General features: G+C 38.0%; 1 protein-coding gene across 1 annotated transcript; it reads left to right on the top strand.

Annotated features, from left to right (window-relative positions):
* The first annotated feature begins 8141 nt into the window (after positions 1–8141).
* On the top strand, positions 8142–9653 carry RTL3 (retrotransposon Gag like 3). Its single transcript, XM_006218300.3, has 2 exons — positions 8142–8552; positions 8625–9653. The coding sequence occupies exons 1-2, from the start codon at positions 8142–8144 to the stop codon at positions 9651–9653; spliced, it is 1440 nt and encodes a 479-aa protein (XP_006218362.1).
* Positions 9654–18970: the final 9317 nt, after the last annotated feature.

Genomic DNA, 18970 nt, shown 5'->3' with positions numbered 1-18970 from the left:
GCTAGTTTCTCCAGGACAAATTATTAAAGCATAATACCAGGACATTTACAAATTGTCAAGCTTGATGAAACAGAGCATTGAAACAGGTTATTAATGCCAAGTGCACAATTAATCAAAATATCTTCAAATGATTTTTAGCTCAAGAAAGAAAGACATAGAAAATGTTTAAATTGGTGCACCTAATATGTGAAAAACAGACTTTCCAATTTTTTGAAAAGTTAGACCTTGTTAACCAAAGAAGTAGAGGTTTTATCAAACTTAAAGATTATTCATGCAAGCAGCTTGTCAGAAACGCAGTTATTTTACCTGATAATATAAAAGTTGTGGGGAATAAAAACGTGTAATCCTAATATCAATTTCTGTTTTATAGTGCTTTGGAACCTTTTGAAGTTCCTTTCACAAATATTAGAAACCTAGATTGTTAGAACTAGAGGGCATTTAGGAAATCATCCAACATCCCTCATTTTCTAGATAAGGAAACACATCCAGATAGATTGCTACCTACCCAAGATCGCACAGTAGGTTGTGACAGAACAAGAATCTGGCTCCTGTAACTAACCAGAGAAAACTCAAACAAGATATAATTAGATCCCAACAGAGAACTGAAATCAGTGTTGGCTTCATTTGCAACAGGAAGTGTGGATGAGGGAAATCAGGTAAGGCTCTTTGAAGGATGCAGCTTCTGACCAGGGTCTAGAAAGAAGGGTCAGATTTCTAAACTTGGAAAGTCAGTCAGAGAGCATAGACATGTGAACAAAGGCTGGCTTACTGTGTCATGTGAGTGGCAAAACGGAGAGACTAACAAGCCTAGTCAGACATGAGTTAGGGAAAAGAGAAGCACTGCTGCAGGGTAGGATAGAACTGCATCTTAGAGGGCTTTGAATGCCAGATCAAGAAACTTGAACATGAGGCCACAGCCTGGTGATAAGACTACTTTTTCTGTCTTCATAAAAAATATGGGTATTCTCATGTTAAGTGTACTTACTACACACAAGCCAAAAAAAAAAGACACAAAGAAATTCCGTGAGATGTTGGATATGTGTCTACTACTTTGTGTTAATGGTATCATGGGTGCTTATGTCCAAACTTTTCAAACAGTACACAAAAAATATGTGCAATTTTGGATATCAACTGTATTTCAGTAAATATATTTTTAAATGAAGAAAAAAGAAATTTATGCTCATATTTCAAAAATAACCCAAATGCTCCAGAAAAATGTAAAATGAAAATAAAAGTCCTCTCCATCCCCCTTACCCGGTCACTTATGATTAACAGTTTCTTGTGAAACTTGCCAGAATTGTTCCCCATGGAGTTATTTTTAAATAAAAATATTTATGATTCAAACTTTGCTATCTACTGCAGTCACCCTAATCTAGCACAGTGACTAGATTGCAGCATAACTGGCTTACACAAATGTTGAAAGCAAAAAGTGCACCATAAGTACCACCTGGCTTGCTTGAAGGCAGCTGAAAAAAGAAATCACTAATCTCTCTCTAAAAGTTAAGAAAACCAAAATGCCTTTTCAGCACTTGATAAATAATTCATCAGTGTAATCTTTCCCATTTGCACATGCTGTTGGACCTTGCTCTGCTGGCATGCATGAACAAAATACAAATGTCCTAGGAATCTGATGTGACTCCTCACTAATGATATTTTCTGCTTCAGTCTTTCAGCCAAGAAATAATCAGAGAATAAGAGGGGGAGCTATTTTTCTGTCAGGGATATGCACAAAGAACTCAGTTTTAGATAATCCAGCTGTGCTAGAAAAATCAAATACGGCAGTGACAAGAACAAAATTATGGCATAAATGGAATGGAAGGAAATGGGGAAATATGTAAATATGCACCAGGAAGAAATAATTGAGATGTAATAGCTAAACTAAGAGGTCCGTGCTGGGGTTAACATGAGATAGTCTTTCTTTTTTAATACCTGGCTTGGAGGAGGAGGAGAATTTAACCATTCTGAGCATGGAGAACATCATAGGCAAGATTACAGGGTATTAGGAAAACACATATTAAAAAGTTCTTGGAAATGTTAAGAGAGAAATCAGCTGATATAGTCAAGCTCTATCAGGTATTCTTGGGAGGGGTGGTAGGATGTCTAATGGGTGCCAGTAGTTTCATAAATTAAGAAAATACATAGGGCAGTTAGAAATTCATGACAAATATTTCATGACCAGGTGTGTGTGTGTGTGTGTGTGTGTGTGTATAAAACATTTGCTTTTTATTGTCACTTCTGCTGAATCTCAACTTTCTCATTAGCTATGTATCACACTATATGTCTGTGAACTTATATACTTCCTGTGTATATCCCAGGCTTCATCCAAACTGAACTGCTGCTTGTCCATTCATAAGCTATAACTGCCAACCAATGGGCCTTTATTTTCGCTATTTCCTCCATTGGAAATTTCTTTTCCTTCATCCATTCTAATTTCACCTCCGTAGTGGGATGATCAAATTTTACCCTTTTTTTGAAGCCCAACTCATAAGTGCAGCTGAAAAGTCATGTTTTTTTCTAAGCCTTCCCATATTCTACCCCTTACTCCCTTCGACCCACCGCACCACAGTCACAAACTCTCTCTGTTCTACTTTCATTAGACTTTATCTGTATCTCTTATATGACATTTAACACTAGGAAATTTCTATATTATTAATTACTAAGTATGTATTTTGCCTGCATACTGTCCTGTAAACTCTTTGAGAAAAGACTTCAAGTGGATTCATCTTTGTATTCTTCACCCAGCATACACAACTCAAACACACACACACAATACTCATACACGCAATGCACACACATGCAACACACACACACAAACAACTGCAACAAAATTCTTTTAGCCACCTGAATGGTCAATAAATATTTGTGGAGCAGTTGTATTAATTATAGGGGATTGTACATAAAAAGTTGAGAGGAATTTTGTTTGAATCTACTAGATAAACTGATAAAGAAAATCAGTGGCAATCCTTTTTACTATTGATATGATTTTCATCAGCTACAACTCAGCAAATGCCTACTGTTAGGTATTAATATTATTTCTAATCTTCACAGCAATTCAGTAATGACCTATTATTACCCTTTACTTTCCAGGTAAGGAAACTAAGTCTCAGAGAATTTAAGTAATTTTACCAAGATCACACAGCTTGTAAAGAGCAGAGCTTGCAATTGAACCTAGGCCTGCCTTACTTCAAAGCTTGCACTCTTTCCATTATCACATCTTTTCAAAGCATTGTCACAACTATCATCTCTTTTTTACCTCACTGCAAAAATGAATTGGTAGGGTTGATATTCTCCCTCCTAAGCACCACATTCACTGTGTACCTCCCATCAGTACACTCCAACATTCCTCCCCAGTCCTACTGATAGCCTATCACCACCCCTTTAACATTCTACAATCCTATAAAGACCATACCACCCCCATTGCTTGAATAAGACCTTTAGAGTTGTTTAGGTAAGCCTAAGCATTAAAAGATAGTCTGCTATCATGTGATTTTTAAAATGTTAAACCATAAACTTTAACTGATTAAATGTATGTATGTTGGTTCTTAAGCATCTTTCTAGATTTTCTATGATCTTTCCCTCTCCCCTCCCCTCCCTCTTTCCTCTGCTCTCCTTCCCACCTCTGTTTCCCTCTCCTTCTCCCTTTCCCTCTCTCACTTCTGCATTGCTTATGCCATAAGCGTGCTTTCTGGGTGAACCAGCACTGACAAATCCCAGAGAGTAGAGTTCCAGGAAGTAAAGGAGAGGGCCACATCCTTACAAGAAGGACATCCCAGAGATGGGGTTATAGCAAAGGCTACCTATTCCTTTGTTAGGCTGTGATGGTGTTAGCTTCAGCCCTTAGCTGTGGCAGCCTGGTCAGTACATCACTAGGGTTAAATGAAGCCAGAGCTTGAAATCATTAAGCAAATCTGCTGATGCTAAAAGCCATACTGGGCCAGGCTTATAAGAAAAAAAATATAAGGCCACCTGAATGGTGTGATCTAAAAGATGTTAAAATGGTATCTCTGTCCCAGAATCTCTCTCCCAACAGAGGGATCTTGAAGGGGTTGCAGCCTTCCAGAATACCATATGAAAATGCCAACACCCCAAGAAAGATGCTTTTAGAACTCAGTAGAGATTCATTTTTCCAAAGTGATAGCTGATCAAGGCGAAAGGCCACCTAAACATGCATAGGACAAGAAATAAAATTAAAAGATGGTAAATATCATAAAAGGAGATGAAAAGATGACAAATGTTGACTCCTTCAGAGTTGTACTGGCATAGACCCTATTCCTATTCCATTATCACATGTCTGGATCCCAGTTATATGAGTAAGGAGAATTCCTGGAAAGTTCCAACTTCTAAAGGAATTGGGAACTCCTGTTGCCCCAGTGCTGTATAGTGTTTATGACAATCAAAAGTTTCAATCTGTACTAAGCATATTATGGGTTAAATTTAGGAAAGTGCTGCAAGCCTCTAACACAACCATAGGAATAACATGTGAACAAAATAGACACCAGGGTGGGACTGCCCCCAAGGGGTAGCTGGGTATTGTGCCAGAGGCCTGTGGGGTAACCTGTCCTGTTTACTCTTTTCCAGATGGAAAGAAAGAGGGGCAGGAACTTGAGTTGCTTAAAGATGCAGCCTAGTCAGTTTTGGGAAAGAAGACCCCAGCAGAAACCTAAAATGTTTCACATTGTACATTTGCCAACAAAATTAAATTACAATTCTTAGTGCAGTGTACAAAGTAGAATTTCATCGTAGTCAACTTCTGCCTTCCCTTGCTCCCTAAGCCAACAATTAACATATGTAACTTATTAACCCAACTGAGCATAATTGTACAGTCTTTTTATATCTGTTAAATGAACGTATTTGTCTTCTTTTCCCTAAAAATTCATTTGCCCAGTTTAAAAAAAAAAAACCTCATTTACTTAAAATGTTTTCATAACCATTCTAAATCTCCATAAATTCCATCATGTTGTGACTATAAGAAAGATTAACGTGTAGGGGAAACATTATGAGAGTTTGGATGTGATTACTTTTCTATTCTTACTTGACTAATTCAGGATATTAAAATTACTTTAGACATTTTCACAAAAGTAAGTGTAGCTCTTTTTTCCACTCAGAATAATTCTCTGTTTAGACAGTTTGGAACTTGTACTTAAGGACTTTGAGTTTGATCTTTGCTCTTTAGCAGGGGTGGGGGGAAGTTCCTGCATTTATCTACTGAATAAATATACCTATAGGCAAGGCACTGTTGAATGCTTTAGTCCATGGACTTTTTAAACATCTACTTTGGCTGTTCCACAATCCCTTTGTTAATCATCTCATCTTCATGCTCAGGTGCCCCCAGTTCTGATTCTAGAACATTATTTGGTGAACTAAATCATCCATAACCCTGCCAGGAAGGGAAAAAAAAAACTCCTGAGTGGTGAAAAGGCACTGCTGTAAAATCCATGCAGTGCAGATTTCTTCATACGAGAGCTCTTGTTCTGCCTTACACAATTCTATCAAGTTTAAATATCCAGTTTCCCAATTGACAGATAATTAAAAAGAATAAATTAAAATGATATAACTGCTGCTACAGTTTTTATTATTATTATTTATTATTATTATTACTATTATTAACCTTCATTGGGTATTACTAGCTGCTAGACACTGTGCTAAGCATTTTACATGCATTATTTCGTTAAATCTTTGCAACAATTCTACAAAGTACAATTAATAGTTCCATTTTACAGTTTCATTAACTGAGTTTTAGACTAAATTTTAGAAAGACTAAGTAATTTGCCAAATTTGTCTATACATAGTATAGGTAGGCCTATAAGTAACAGTGTGAAGGCCTGTGCGACAGCCTGATAGCAAAAGAGTAAAAAAATACAAAGTAAAATGAAATTATAAGAAGTTTGGAAGTATAGCAATTTGGAGTTATTTAATTTGGAGACAGGACACTTTATACCTCTCAATAGCTTTCAGAAGACAACATGGTGTTAAACACAGTAAGGGAGCTGGCTTGTCTAAGTATGATCCCAAGCCATTAAAAATTAAATTAAATTACATTCAAAATAATCTACTTAAGAATGGAGAAAGAAGTGCAATGCATGCTATAAATATTTCTCTGAAAATTTTAATTGGTAAGGTAAATATCAACTGTGTATTTTGGATTCTCAAAAGGAAGTCTTCAGTTATCTGAAAAATTCACATATGAGGAACACATTATTTCCTGATGATGGTGGTGTTTCTATATGTAGTGTATTTCTAAAGAATAATTATCAAAAGGAAAGGTGGGAATATTATTTGATTTGCAAAAGATTTTGTTTTTCTTTTCAAAGCCTCTGCATTCAGGTTCAACTAGTCTAGGCTGTCAATTTGCTGTGGTTTGGGCATATTCCATCACCAGGATTTATCCCATTATGCTCACTAATGTGGAACTGATCATTTTAAAGGAGACTTGGGACCATAAATAACTTGATGTGTGATTTGAGGTAGCCAAAGGCAGAACCCCCAACCCTACTCCTTACTAGGATGAAAATGAGTCTTACCTAAAATGACCACATGGTCCATGCCCAGGGTGTGACTGTGATTTGTCATGAGAAGAGAAGGTGAGATCTTGAGCAAGGTCACTTCTCAAGAGGCTAGCCTCTAATGGGCTACTTGGGTGCTGCCTAGAATACCTGAGTGCCTCATGTAAGGATGAGAACCCTGGGCCAAGATATTCAGAAGGAACCAGAGGTCCTGCAAGTCTACTACAAGTACTCCAACAAAGTTGGCCTTCTCCACAATCTTACCCTATTATACCTTGTCTACATCTGTCCATGGTAAAGTTCCCAAGAAAACATTGTGGAAGGGACCCTAGGGACTGAGTAGGCGAATGGGGGAAGGGACTAAGGGGATGCAGGCTGCTTTCTGAGTAAGAATTAAACAAGCGGCCCAGTGTGGATAGAGTGATGGGAGGTTACATGAGACAGACGTAAAAAATAAAGTCCCAAACCACTGTGGTCATTCAGAAATGTTTGCAACTTTTCACAAGGGCAGTGGCATTACTCCCAATTTTCTGGCCAAATATTTATTAAAGTAACCAAGAACTGAGTACATGAGGCTGCCTCACATCAGCACAGCATCCTACTTTCCTTGTGGCTCTAAACTGAGAGGTACTGTCAAAAAAACTCTTCCACACTTGAAATAGCTACATTACAGAGGAGAGTTGGAACGTGTTCTGGGAGTGGGTGTGTTTGTTTGAGTTCAGTGTATGCAGAAAAGGCAAGCCTCCACAACCATTCACACACTTCCCTTCTCAGCGATGGGTACACAGACAGCCGAGCTCCTGGACTAAGTCTCTGAATGGTAACGTACATTTATAAAGATTATTTTCTTAACTATTTTGAGGCATTTTATAAATAATATGCATGTGTCTGCTGAGCACATATATATATATATATATATATATATATAGTCAACTTTTGCTTGTTTTCTCCTGAGGCTAGTCTTATGTGGTTACTTATTTGGTGTGATTTCTGAGGTGTCAGAAAGAGCTCCCCCCTACCTACTACCCCAGCCACCCAAAAATATCTCTTGGGTTGGCCCACCACAGAACTTAAAATCCCCACATTGCTCAAACATTTGATTTAGTCATTGAAAGCAGCTGTTAAAATCCAAGTGTTACATTGGGATATTAGGCAGACATTAGAAATTAAAGACTATATAAAACAGAAAAGAATATGGAGAAATTACTTCTTATATAATGTTCAGTTTCAAAAGAGAAATGCAAAATAAATACAAAGTCTGGGTCAGATGCTTTTCTTAAAATGGCATGGGGTCAGAGCCAGCATATATGACCCAGCTCATGAATATGAGCCTATAGTAAAAGAAACCCAGCACTGCTGTGCAGGTTTTGTTCTGATTTATTTTGAATGAGTGCTTTATACCATTTCTGATCCTCAGACCCCACTCTCTTCACAGTGTATCTGACACCTCCCTTTGCTGAGCTCTGGAGGCTCACAGTGATCTCTTGTTAATCAACCTTAGTGGGGCCCAAATCTCCACCTCTGGGAAACTAACAGAGCCTGACATCTGCCTGTGAGGAGCTTTTAGAAAGACCTCACAAACTGTCACCCAATCTCTCTTGGCAGCAAACTGCCAAACCAAGCCCGTTTCCTCAAAAGATGGTAGAGGACTTAGCAGCCTCCTACATTGCTCTGAAATTGGAGAATGAAATTCTGCAGGCTCAAGTGCAGAGGCTGATGGAGGAAAATGCTACCTTGCAGTCCCAGATCCCAGAGTTCCAGAAGCCCCGAGCAGCCAAGGAGGAAGAACCACTCCAGAAGCCTTCTGAGGCCCAGGAGTACAAAAGATCCCCAGAGCCCCTGGATTTCCCAGCAGCCTTGGAGCCCCAAGAGCCCTCAGAGGTCAAGGAGCCCCAAAAGTCCAGGGAGTCTCAGGACCTCCCAGCCTGGGATCCCCCAGTAGACCAGGAGCCCCAGAAGTCCTTGGAGCCCCCAGCAACCAAGGATCCCCAGGCATCCCAAATGGTCCATGAGCTCTCAGCAGTCTGGGAGTCCCAAAAGCCCTCAGAGGCCAAGGAGCCTCAGAAGCTCCCAATAGCTAAGGAGGCCCACAAGCCCCCAGAGTTCAAGAATGTCCAGGAGCTCCCAGATACCCATGATGCCCCAGGAGACCAGGAGCCCCAGAATTCAGAACCCCAAGATCCCTTAAATGCCCAGGAGCCCCATGAGGCACCAGAAAGCTGGGAGACCTCAACAAATTTGGAGTCTCTTGAGCTTCCAGCCCCCCAGGATCTCCTGGATCCTTCAGATGCCCAGGAGTTCCTAGGACTCTTAGCACCCCAGGAGTCCCTAGATGGCCTAACAGCTGCTGAAACATCAGCAGCTTCAGAGTTTCCACAGCCCTCCAGCGGGTTAGAATCTGAAGCTTTCCCCCTAGAATACCTACTTGCCTTCAATGGGGATGCCCAAAAGCTTCCTGAGTTCCTGGTTCAATTGAATAGTTACATGAGAGTCAGAGGGCACCTGTATCCCACTGAAGCAGCCCTGGTAAGCTTTGTTGGCAACCGCTTCTCAGGTGAAGCAGGAAAGTGGTTCCAGCCCTTAGTAGATATCCAAAGCCCCCTGCTGGAGCAATTTGAAAGTTTCATACAAGTGCTCCAGGATACTTTTGACAATCCAGAAAACATGGAAGATGCCAACCACCGCATCCGTCAGCTCTGCCAAGGGGAGGACCATGTCTACCAGTATGCAAGCCACTTCCACCTCATTGCTCAAGAGCTAAACTGGGATGAAAGCACTCTCTGCATCCAATTTCAGGAAGGGCTTGCCAGTTCTATCCGAGATGAACTGTCTCGCCTAAGCCCAGCCACCAGTCTATCTGATCTGATCACCCAGTGCATCACCCTAGAAGAGAAGCTAAGTGGTAAGCCTGATCTAAGTCCACAAGAGGCAAGTCCCTCTGAGGAGAGAGCTGATCTTGCTATTCCACTGGCTGAAGACCTGCCTGTGCAGGCTTCAAGCAATCGCCCACACCTCAGTGAAGCTGAACGAGCCCGCCGTCGTGAAGGTCACTTGTGCCTCTACTGTGGTCATCCTGGTCATTTTGCCAGACATTGTCCTGTCAAGCCTCATCGTGCCCATCAAGCGGGAAACATCGAGGCCCGGCGGTAAGGGGGAACCCGGGCGGGCCAATCTACAAATATGCATCCCCCTCACTTCCAATATCCATGTCTCGTACCCTATGGCTTACGGTTGAAATCCGACTGGGAAGACGACAGTTCTTTGAGCAAGCAATGGTGGATTCAGGTTCCTACAGAAATAGCATTGACCATTCTGTGGTTCTTCGAGAGAAGCTGCCCATCCGCAATAACATCTTCCCTCTAATGCTCGAAACCGTAGATGGCCGTCCATTGATTAATGGACCCATAACCAAGGAAACACCACCTGTTGAAGTTAAAATTGGAAACCACGTTGAAGAGCTCCAGTTTGACATTATTCATGCCCCAAGATACCCTCTGATTCTCGGAATCCACTGGCTTGAAACACATGATCCTAACATTGAGTGGAGTACCCGCACTGTGTCCTTTCCATCCCGTTATTGTCACTACAATTGCTTCAGGCGCAGGTGGAATAGAAGACGTCGTGATGAAATAATTGCTGGATAGATCCTGTGTCCTAGTGACTGTTCCTAGCAACCTGTCTTCTGTTACCTCAGCTGTCATCAGCACTTGCTGCTCCCAGAATCTTCCACTGAATCTCTGGCAATGAACTAAAGCTACCTGTACAACAAACCTGCCTCTTGGATCATGGACTGAACCTGACAACTTTAAACTGCTTTATTTTCCCACCAACCCTGCATGCCCCCCTATTTGAATCCTGCATTAATCTGGGGCTGTTTTCATTACAATTTATACTAACAATATGCATGACAATAGATATTAGAAACTAACATTTAAAAAGTGTAGTTGTTAGACTGACTCAATTGTTTCTCATCAAGATTTTCTTTAGCACAACAATTGCAACATCTTTTCAATATAGAAAATAAATTTGCAAGTGATACTTTTTAAGAACCAATAAACAATGCCAATTTCTAGTAGTGTTTAATTATTTCTTGGCTTAGCTGAGTGAAGAGAATAAGACACAAGGGAGGGAGCGAAGGGACTGGAAAATTCTAAAAATTTGGGTGGAGTCCCAAGTATTCTAGCAGTAGTGACAAGTCAGTGGATATAGGGAGATGAAGAGAGTAGGGGAATTGTTGGAGTGGAGGGACATTGGGTGAGGTGTGGAGAGATTACAGAAATGATAGAGGGAAAGTTGAGAAGATGGTTTGGGGAAAATTGGAAGGAGGTTGGAAAGGGTACAGGGAAGAGCTAGGGGGTGCTGAGGGGAGAAGGGGGAGAGGAAATTCCTACAAAAATAAAGGGTGCACTGACAGAGACACTGAACAACTTTGAAAGCAAACTTCTTGAACTTCATAAGGTAACCAAACAAAGAAAGGCCCTGGAGAAGGTAATGAAACACCTCAGTGACCCAGCTTTCCTAGTAAAGTGACAAGATCTTATTCCCTGCAGTGCAAAAATTTGCCTTAGAGCTCATTTCTGTTAACCTGTTCTTGTCAGTGTACAGGAGTGGGGTGGAAGGAATCAGCTTTGAACACATGCAGATCATTAGTAAACAACTGTACCTGCCTTGCTAGCCATGCTGCTTGCATGACACACAGGGAGAGTCAAGGCAAGGAAAGGAACTTATGTTCTTATGGACCTGAGAGGGGTTAGTGTTCTAATTTAAACCACACAAACAGATGAACTACAGGGTTGGGGGTGATAGAGGCGGTTGGATTTCCAGGTCTCTAGGGGTTTCCAGAGACATGAGGAGTGATCAAAGAAAACTCTAATGCATTTCCTCCATGTTTCTAACTCTCCTTTGTGAGTCTTTTTTGAGTCCACTTGAAGGAGATTCTGCCTCTTACTCAGACAAATAATCAAATACATGGTCATAAGCCTAAAAGGAGATAGGTGAGGAACTTAGCATTCATTGAGTCCCCAATATCTTCCAGCTACAATGTCAGGCATCTTATACACATTATTTCCTTATTTCTCAGAATAACCCAGTGAAGTAGATATGCTTGCTCCTATTTTATCAATGAGCAAACAGAGCCCCAGTGAAGCTAGTTCACTTGCCCAAAGTCATAAAGCTAGTAAGTGGTGGATAAGCTCTTTGGCTGTGCCTTTTCCCTACAGCATGCCAATGTACATAATGTGGGGATGAAAATCAAACAAGATTGTGGCAGCAGAGAGCTAAAGAGATAATCCTAAAAAGGAGGGGAAACTCAGCAAAAATTTGCAGGGACCATCTGGGTTGTAGTTCTGTTTCCCCAGTTCCTTTGATCTCATCACTCCCAACCCCCTCACCATCCCATTTACCCCCAAACTTCCCTTTTCATCCCTTTAAGGACTTCCTTTTTTAACTAGTGGTATTTTTCATGAGCATTGGAAGTCCATAAACAGCTGTTTACCTGTAGGACCTGTGCACTATCTAGCAGCATGTGTATCACCCCTCAGATTGTCTGCCTAGCCATTTCCATAACCAATCCAAATTCTGTGCCACTTGAAACTCTACCTCTTCTAGTCCTCACTAGTCTCCCCTTCTTTCCCTGAACATTCTAACATATTTTGTCATTATACACAGCCTTGTGGTATGTGGGGACATTTTTCAAGATGTATGTCCTACATCCCCCCAACTCCTCCCCCTACACACACACATAGTTAGCTTGATGCAGAGATAGAATCTTCTACATGCCTACACTTGACAGCATAGCCTAATATAGTGCCTAGTATGTAAAAATTCTCCAAGGTGACTGTTTCAATGACATTGAATTATTATCACCCAGAGAAGGGTGCTCATTTGTATATCATGGGTTCATCTTATTTTTTCTCCTACTCAATTGCTTATCTCTACTGCCAAAATCAAACACTATTTGTCAATGTAGAATTCAAGACAGAAAAAAAAGCTTTAAGCAGCTATAAATTAAAAAATACCTTTCATTTGTCAAACTACCTGGAGCTAGGAACAACTCTGTTGGTTTCCCCAGGACTGAGGAGATTCATGGGACACAGGACCTTCTGTGTTAAAACTGGGATAGTTCTGAGAAAACTGGGTTGGTTGGTCAACTTATCTGGGCTCTACATTTTTCTATCTGGCTGTTGAGGCTTACTGAACTGAACTTATTGAACTACAGTGCAATTCTTTATTTCAGGAAAAGGATGAATTATCTAAGTATAGAATCACAGAATTTGTGAGTTGTAAAAGACTCAAGAAGTCTATTCTCTTCATTTTACAAATGAAGGAGCTGAGGAGAACTAGATAAAGGAAAGTTACTTAACATAAATTAGAGTTGTCCAGATCGCCTAACTCCAAATCCAGTGTTCTTTTCACCATAACCCACAGTTCTAACCCTGTAGTTAAAATTGAGTATAGGGCTTGCACTTAATTAGGTGCTACAGACAGGGTCTAAAGTATAACATGAGCAGTTTACAATGTGATCAAGGAGGAAAAAATAACAGGCATTAGACAGCTAGCATAGATAATCAAATGTGTGGTGTTAACAAATATACCAAACTGAAACATTGTACAAGTAGAAAAAGCTAATAGTAATAACTACCATTTAACAAGCACTTAGGTTTTGCCAGATAATGGTCTAGGTGATTTAAGTATTTTCAATTGTCTGCAGGGTAGATATTATTAGCCCCATTATATAAATCAAATAAATGAATCCCATGGAGGTGAGGTCACTTGCCAAAGGTCACGCTGCTAGGAACTAATGAATGTTAAAAACAAACTCTTATCTGTTTCATTCCAAAGCAGAGTTCTATCCAATACACAATACTCCTTCTTAGGCTGAACGACCTTTACTCTTTAAGTACTTTAACAATATTTATTCACTAGACATGAGTTCTATTACCTTAGAAAAAGATATTAATTTGTTAATGCATTCATTTTTATTTATTCAACAAGCATTTACTATATGTTTTCTATGTGTCAGGCATAAGCATAGGGGGAAGGGGAAGAAAAAGGAAGAGGAAAAGAGGTACAAAAATCTCTACCATATGACTCATGGTTCTTGCTCTGACCGAAATTTGATGGGGGAAGCTATTGTGTAACACAGCAGTCTGGCATACAGAGGAGAGAGCACTAAATCTGCTATAGACTGAAAAAGTGTGTTTTGAGCTAGATCTTGAAGAACTCGCATAGAAAACAAGAGGGAGGGCGGGGCTTTCTATATTGAATAAAGTGCACACACACAAAAAGCAAGTTGGAAGGGAAAATAATGGTATTGGTATTTTTAGAAAACATAATTCTATTTCACTGGATAGTAGGGATGTATGAGCTCTTGTGTGCAGGGTGAGGGTGGGGTGTGACTGGGGAGATTAACCTTAACAAGGAAGTTGGACATCTCAGGTTAATGACCCCTTCTACCTAGCTAAGGTGTTCAAACATTATCCTGTAGGCAATTTGTATTAGAATCTCTGTTTTTCTTTTTCTTTTTCTTTTTTTTCCTTTGTTGCATAGTGTGTTTTTTTTCTCTCTTGCTGCAAAGTAATGCACACTTGTAAAAAGAAATCATATATATCAGAAGTTTATAAAATAAAAGTAAAATTTTCTCCTTCCTCTTTGCCTTTTATCTCATGAATTAGGAGATTTTTAAGTAGGAAAGACACATTATTAGTTTATATTTTAGAAATTTGTAAGTAATGTGGAAAATGGTAAGAGAAAAAATGTCAAAGTACTCCCATTCTTTTTTATCTTCTTTGATTTTATGAAGATGGGACAAACCATCAAAGACAAAGAATTGAAAGTAAATTAAGCCAAATTTTCCTCAGATGTTTATTCTGAGTTCTTATTATGATCAAAATAATGAAGTATGCACAAACACAAATCGGCAATGCCACTGTCATCAAAGATTTTATAATCTAACAACAGATAGAGACTCATGAATTCTAAGAAACTACCTTTCCATTTGGGCCTCTTCAGCTTAAAATTTTAAAGACTCTAAATAGAGAGATTTTCCTGAAAAAAAATATTCTGCAATAACTGGCACAGATAAAAAGAAAATAGTTCCTTCTTTAGCTAGCTTTTCTAAGTTTAAGCTTTAACAGGAAAAGCTATATATTTTGGTGACCTCTTTTTCTGGTTTGTTTTCTTAACAAATATTTTGTGGTTCATGCTATTAAAGTATGCCTGGAGTAGTCATGCTCATTCCATAGAAGGATATATACACTCTCCAGTTCTTAAAATACCTGCATTTTTCTAAAAGTATGTTTTTAAAACTGTTTTTATGGTTAGATGATTTTAAACATTTTTAATGCAATAGACTTTGGTATCTGACATATTACTTGATATCAAATATTAAATGATAAGAGCAATATAAGGGTCAGAGCACTAGGGGACAGGAAATTAAGATTAAACTCCTGAGTTTGTCACTTACTAGCTATATGACCCATTTCATTTATAAAATAAGGATAACAATACTTGCTTCACCTATTCAACAAAGTTAGAGAAAGTATCAAATGAAAAACCTCATGTTGAAAAAGAATTATAATCTTGTAGTAGCTTATGGTGAAAAAGAATATGAAAATGAATATATGTATATTCATGTATGACTGAAGCATTTTGCTGTACACCAGAATTGACACATTGTAAACTGACTATACCGCAATAAAAAATAAAAAATAAAAAGCATTATGAAAGCTGAAAATGCTGTATAAATAAAAGGTATTATAACTTTTGTTTGTAATAATGACCCCAAAGACTTTCATGATATTAAAATACCTGTTTAAATTAATTTCAATTTCACAGAGCTCTAGTAAGTATCTGCTACATGCCAAGTATTCTATATAGTCAATGAAAGCAAAATTCAATTAGGTTTCATATAATTATTGTGTTAAATAATTTGGCATATTATTATAATTAAATTATTTGAAAATAGGAATGACAACTTTTGTCATATATACCAGTACTCTATTTACCAAAATATTATATTATTTAAAATGTATTTCCTTCTTGGAGCATGCCAACTAAATGATAACTTACTATAATTGGTCTGAGATTGTTTCTTCATCTACTTAGTTCAACCTAGAGAAAGAAAGTCAGAACAAGATTACTATTCATGTCCTCACCAAAAGAAAATCAAATTAAAAATTAAAATTCATAAAACTGTTATAACTTCCATTTCCAATTTATATCATTTCTAGGTAAAAGACAATTGAAAGTTAAAAGATCAAACTGTACTGGCCTCTGAGTAAGTCATAATGTCTGTAGGAAACAACTGCCATCATCATCTAATATGACTAACAGGGCTCTCACTTCAGTTATAATTCTGCCTCACAGTGATTCGAATAGTTTGGAGAATGTGGGACATTTTCCAACCAGGTTGGTGGGGGAGGGGAGAAGGAACAAATGCCAACAGTAGTCAACTAACTGTGTCTTACTTGGCTCACATGGGAGGACCATTTTGTCTTTTGATACAGATGAAAATGGGATGTGGCACAGAAATACAGAATAGTCATATGTGCACAGGACATCTGGCAACCTCAAATTCACATGAGAAAAAGAAAGCTTGAAATTTTATAACCACACAGAACAGAATGTCTGAAATGCTATCGCTGAGCTCACTGTTTTTCTTAGGCTTTCACATTGCCTTTTTCCTGTCAGTTACACCACAGATACCACATAATACACAACAAGTGAACCAGCTGCATTGTCAGTGAAACTCTGATTATTAGAAGGAAAGGCAGTTGAATGCCACTATTATTAAAGGCCCCAAAAATTGAATACCAAAGGGAATTTACATATTTCAACTTCTATTTTTATAACACTGTCTTCCATTGCAAAATTGGACATATATTTGAAGCTATGGGGGAGAGGCCAATCAGGGCAAAGGCAAAATAAAATAACACTTAAGAATCAACAATATTTAATGGAAAATGTTAATATGTTCTGATAATTTTTAAATAATTATGCTAAAATAAAGTGTAGAAAACAAAATTCCTGACACAGAAAATACCAGAAATTGGTGATCCCTGCAGCCTTTTAATACCTTCTGTCTCCTCTCCAGATCTACTCTTACTGGGCCCTTTTCTTTCTGCTTACCTTTTGGAAACCTAAATAACAAAACACTCACAGATAATTAATCATAATAGCTTGCAATAAGAAGCCTTTCTCCTCACTGCCTTTCCATAAGAAGAAAAGTAGATCAGAAAGCTTTCTTACACTATTAGCTTTGTTAAAGCCTTTTTTCAAAACAATAAATATATTGTTTTATAGATGGAGAATGTATAGACAGGAAAGAGCTAAGAAGCTTTAATCATGCCACATGGTGATGTCAAGTGAGTAGCAGAAGAGCAATCAGGATATCTAGATTTCAGATTTAGTTTATGCCTTGCCCTATGACCTTGGATAAGTTAATTGACCTCTTTTCTGAGGCTCAGTTTTTTCATAGAAAAAAATATGATGACAATATCTATGCTGCTTACGTTTGCAAAATATTGCAAAGACTAATTTAGTTATTCAGTAAACTCACATTAAATTCTATTATATGTCAGACACTGAACTAGGATCAAATGAGATAAAAACCATCAAGACAGCAAGCCCAGATATAAGTTAGAGTGTTATTATTGCTCTAAAAGCTGCCTAACTCTCCAAAGGTATAAAGTTTTTGCAGAAAGACTAAATTAAAAGGGACATCAATCTGTTACTTTTTAAATATTTTTTTCAGAAAGATCACAGTTTTTATGCTCTTTATTTTTGTTATTGAAGCATAGTCAGTTTACAGTGTGTCAATTTCTGGTGTAAAGCACAGTGTTTCAGTCATGTACATACATATATTTGTTTTCATATTCTTTTTCATTATAGGTTACTATAAGATACTGAATATAGTTCCCTGTGCTATACAGTAGAAACTTGTTTATCTCTTTTGTACTTTACATTCTAGAAATTTTTCATTATTACCTCATATTGTCTAGCCTATAAAATTAGCATAATTACAGAAGAATTAAAATTTTACTTCCCTACCAGGTATGAAAACTCTTAGGCTAGTTATGCTTTAAAAGAGTACAGGCATACAGACATGCATAGCAACTATCAGTATCATTACTATTACTCCTATGCAGTATTTTTATTGATTACTCATAAAGAAAAGGAAACTAAACATTTAACAAGCAAGCATCTATTGTTGGCCACACTCTGTGCTAGCTACTTTACTTATGAAATCTCATTTAATTCTAACAAATGTTTAGCAAGATAAGCATCAGTCTCCCCAAATTACAGGTCCAATAGCAAAGTCCTGGTGAAGCAAAGGTCACTTGGAAAAACTGGTGAAGTTCTAAGACAAGCTCAACTCTTTTTCAAATATCATGCTTGTTTTGACTCAAAGAAAGAATACTGGAGTTAAAATATTTCATATTTACTAATAGAGATACTGCCACCCAGAGAAGTCAGATTTTCCATGGATTTCCATGGAGACCAGATAACAAGTTAGTAACAGAGCCTGATCTAGAAGCATGTCTTCTGGTTTCCAATTTAATGTATTTTTCTTTTAAATTTTGGTAAATATTATGGTGCCAATATAACTATGTTCACCAAATATGATAAATCAATGAATTGAATAAGAAGTTAAGCATAATTATTTTTAAAGTTTATAATTTATTAAAAACTCTTTTCAATGGAAACTAAGTTTAAAAGGAAAAGTATTTTGATATTTTATTTTATACATTGATTTGACTAGTGGTTCCCTGCCTTTTTTAAAAAATTATTTTATTCAAATATAGTCAGTTTACAATGCTGTATAAATTTCTGGAGGACAGCACAATACTTCAGTCATATAGGAACATACATATATTTGTTTTCATATTCTTTTTCACCATAGGATACTACAAAATATTGAATAGTTTCCTGTGATATACAGTATAAACTTGTTTATCTATTACATGTATGTAGTATCTCCAAATTTTGAACTCCCGATTTATCCCTTCCCACCCCATTTTCCCCCAGGTAATCAAAGTTTGTTTTCTATGTCTGTGAGTCTGTTTCTGTTCTGTAAATAAGTTTGTTTGTCTCTTTTTAAGTTTTAGATTCCCCATATAAGTGATATCATATGGTATTTGTCTTCATCTTTCTAGCTTACTTCACTTAGAATTACACTCTCCAGGTTCATCCATGTTGCTGCAAATGGCATTATTTTATTATTTTTTATGGCTGAGTAGTAGTCGTTTGTATAATATACCACAACTTCTTTATCCAGTTGTCGGAGCCAGCCGACAATCGATCAGGTCCAGAAACCTGTGCTGCAGGACTGAGAAAAGGAAAGACGTAACAAAGAGACAGCAAGACAAGACAAGTTGGGGTTGAGAGGGTCTCACTCTAGCCCGCAAGACGCTAGGTCAAGAGTGGACGACGAGTTTATTTCTTGCAGTTAATTTATATGATTTTAA

The sequence above is a fragment of the Vicugna pacos genome, chromosome X (genome assembly GCF_048564905.1).
Source record: "Vicugna pacos chromosome X, VicPac4, whole genome shotgun sequence".
NCBI classification, from domain to species: domain Eukaryota; kingdom Metazoa; phylum Chordata; class Mammalia; order Artiodactyla; family Camelidae; genus Vicugna; species Vicugna pacos.
The sequence above is the reverse complement of the archived record's forward strand: the minus strand, read 5'-3'. Positions and strand labels throughout refer to the sequence as shown.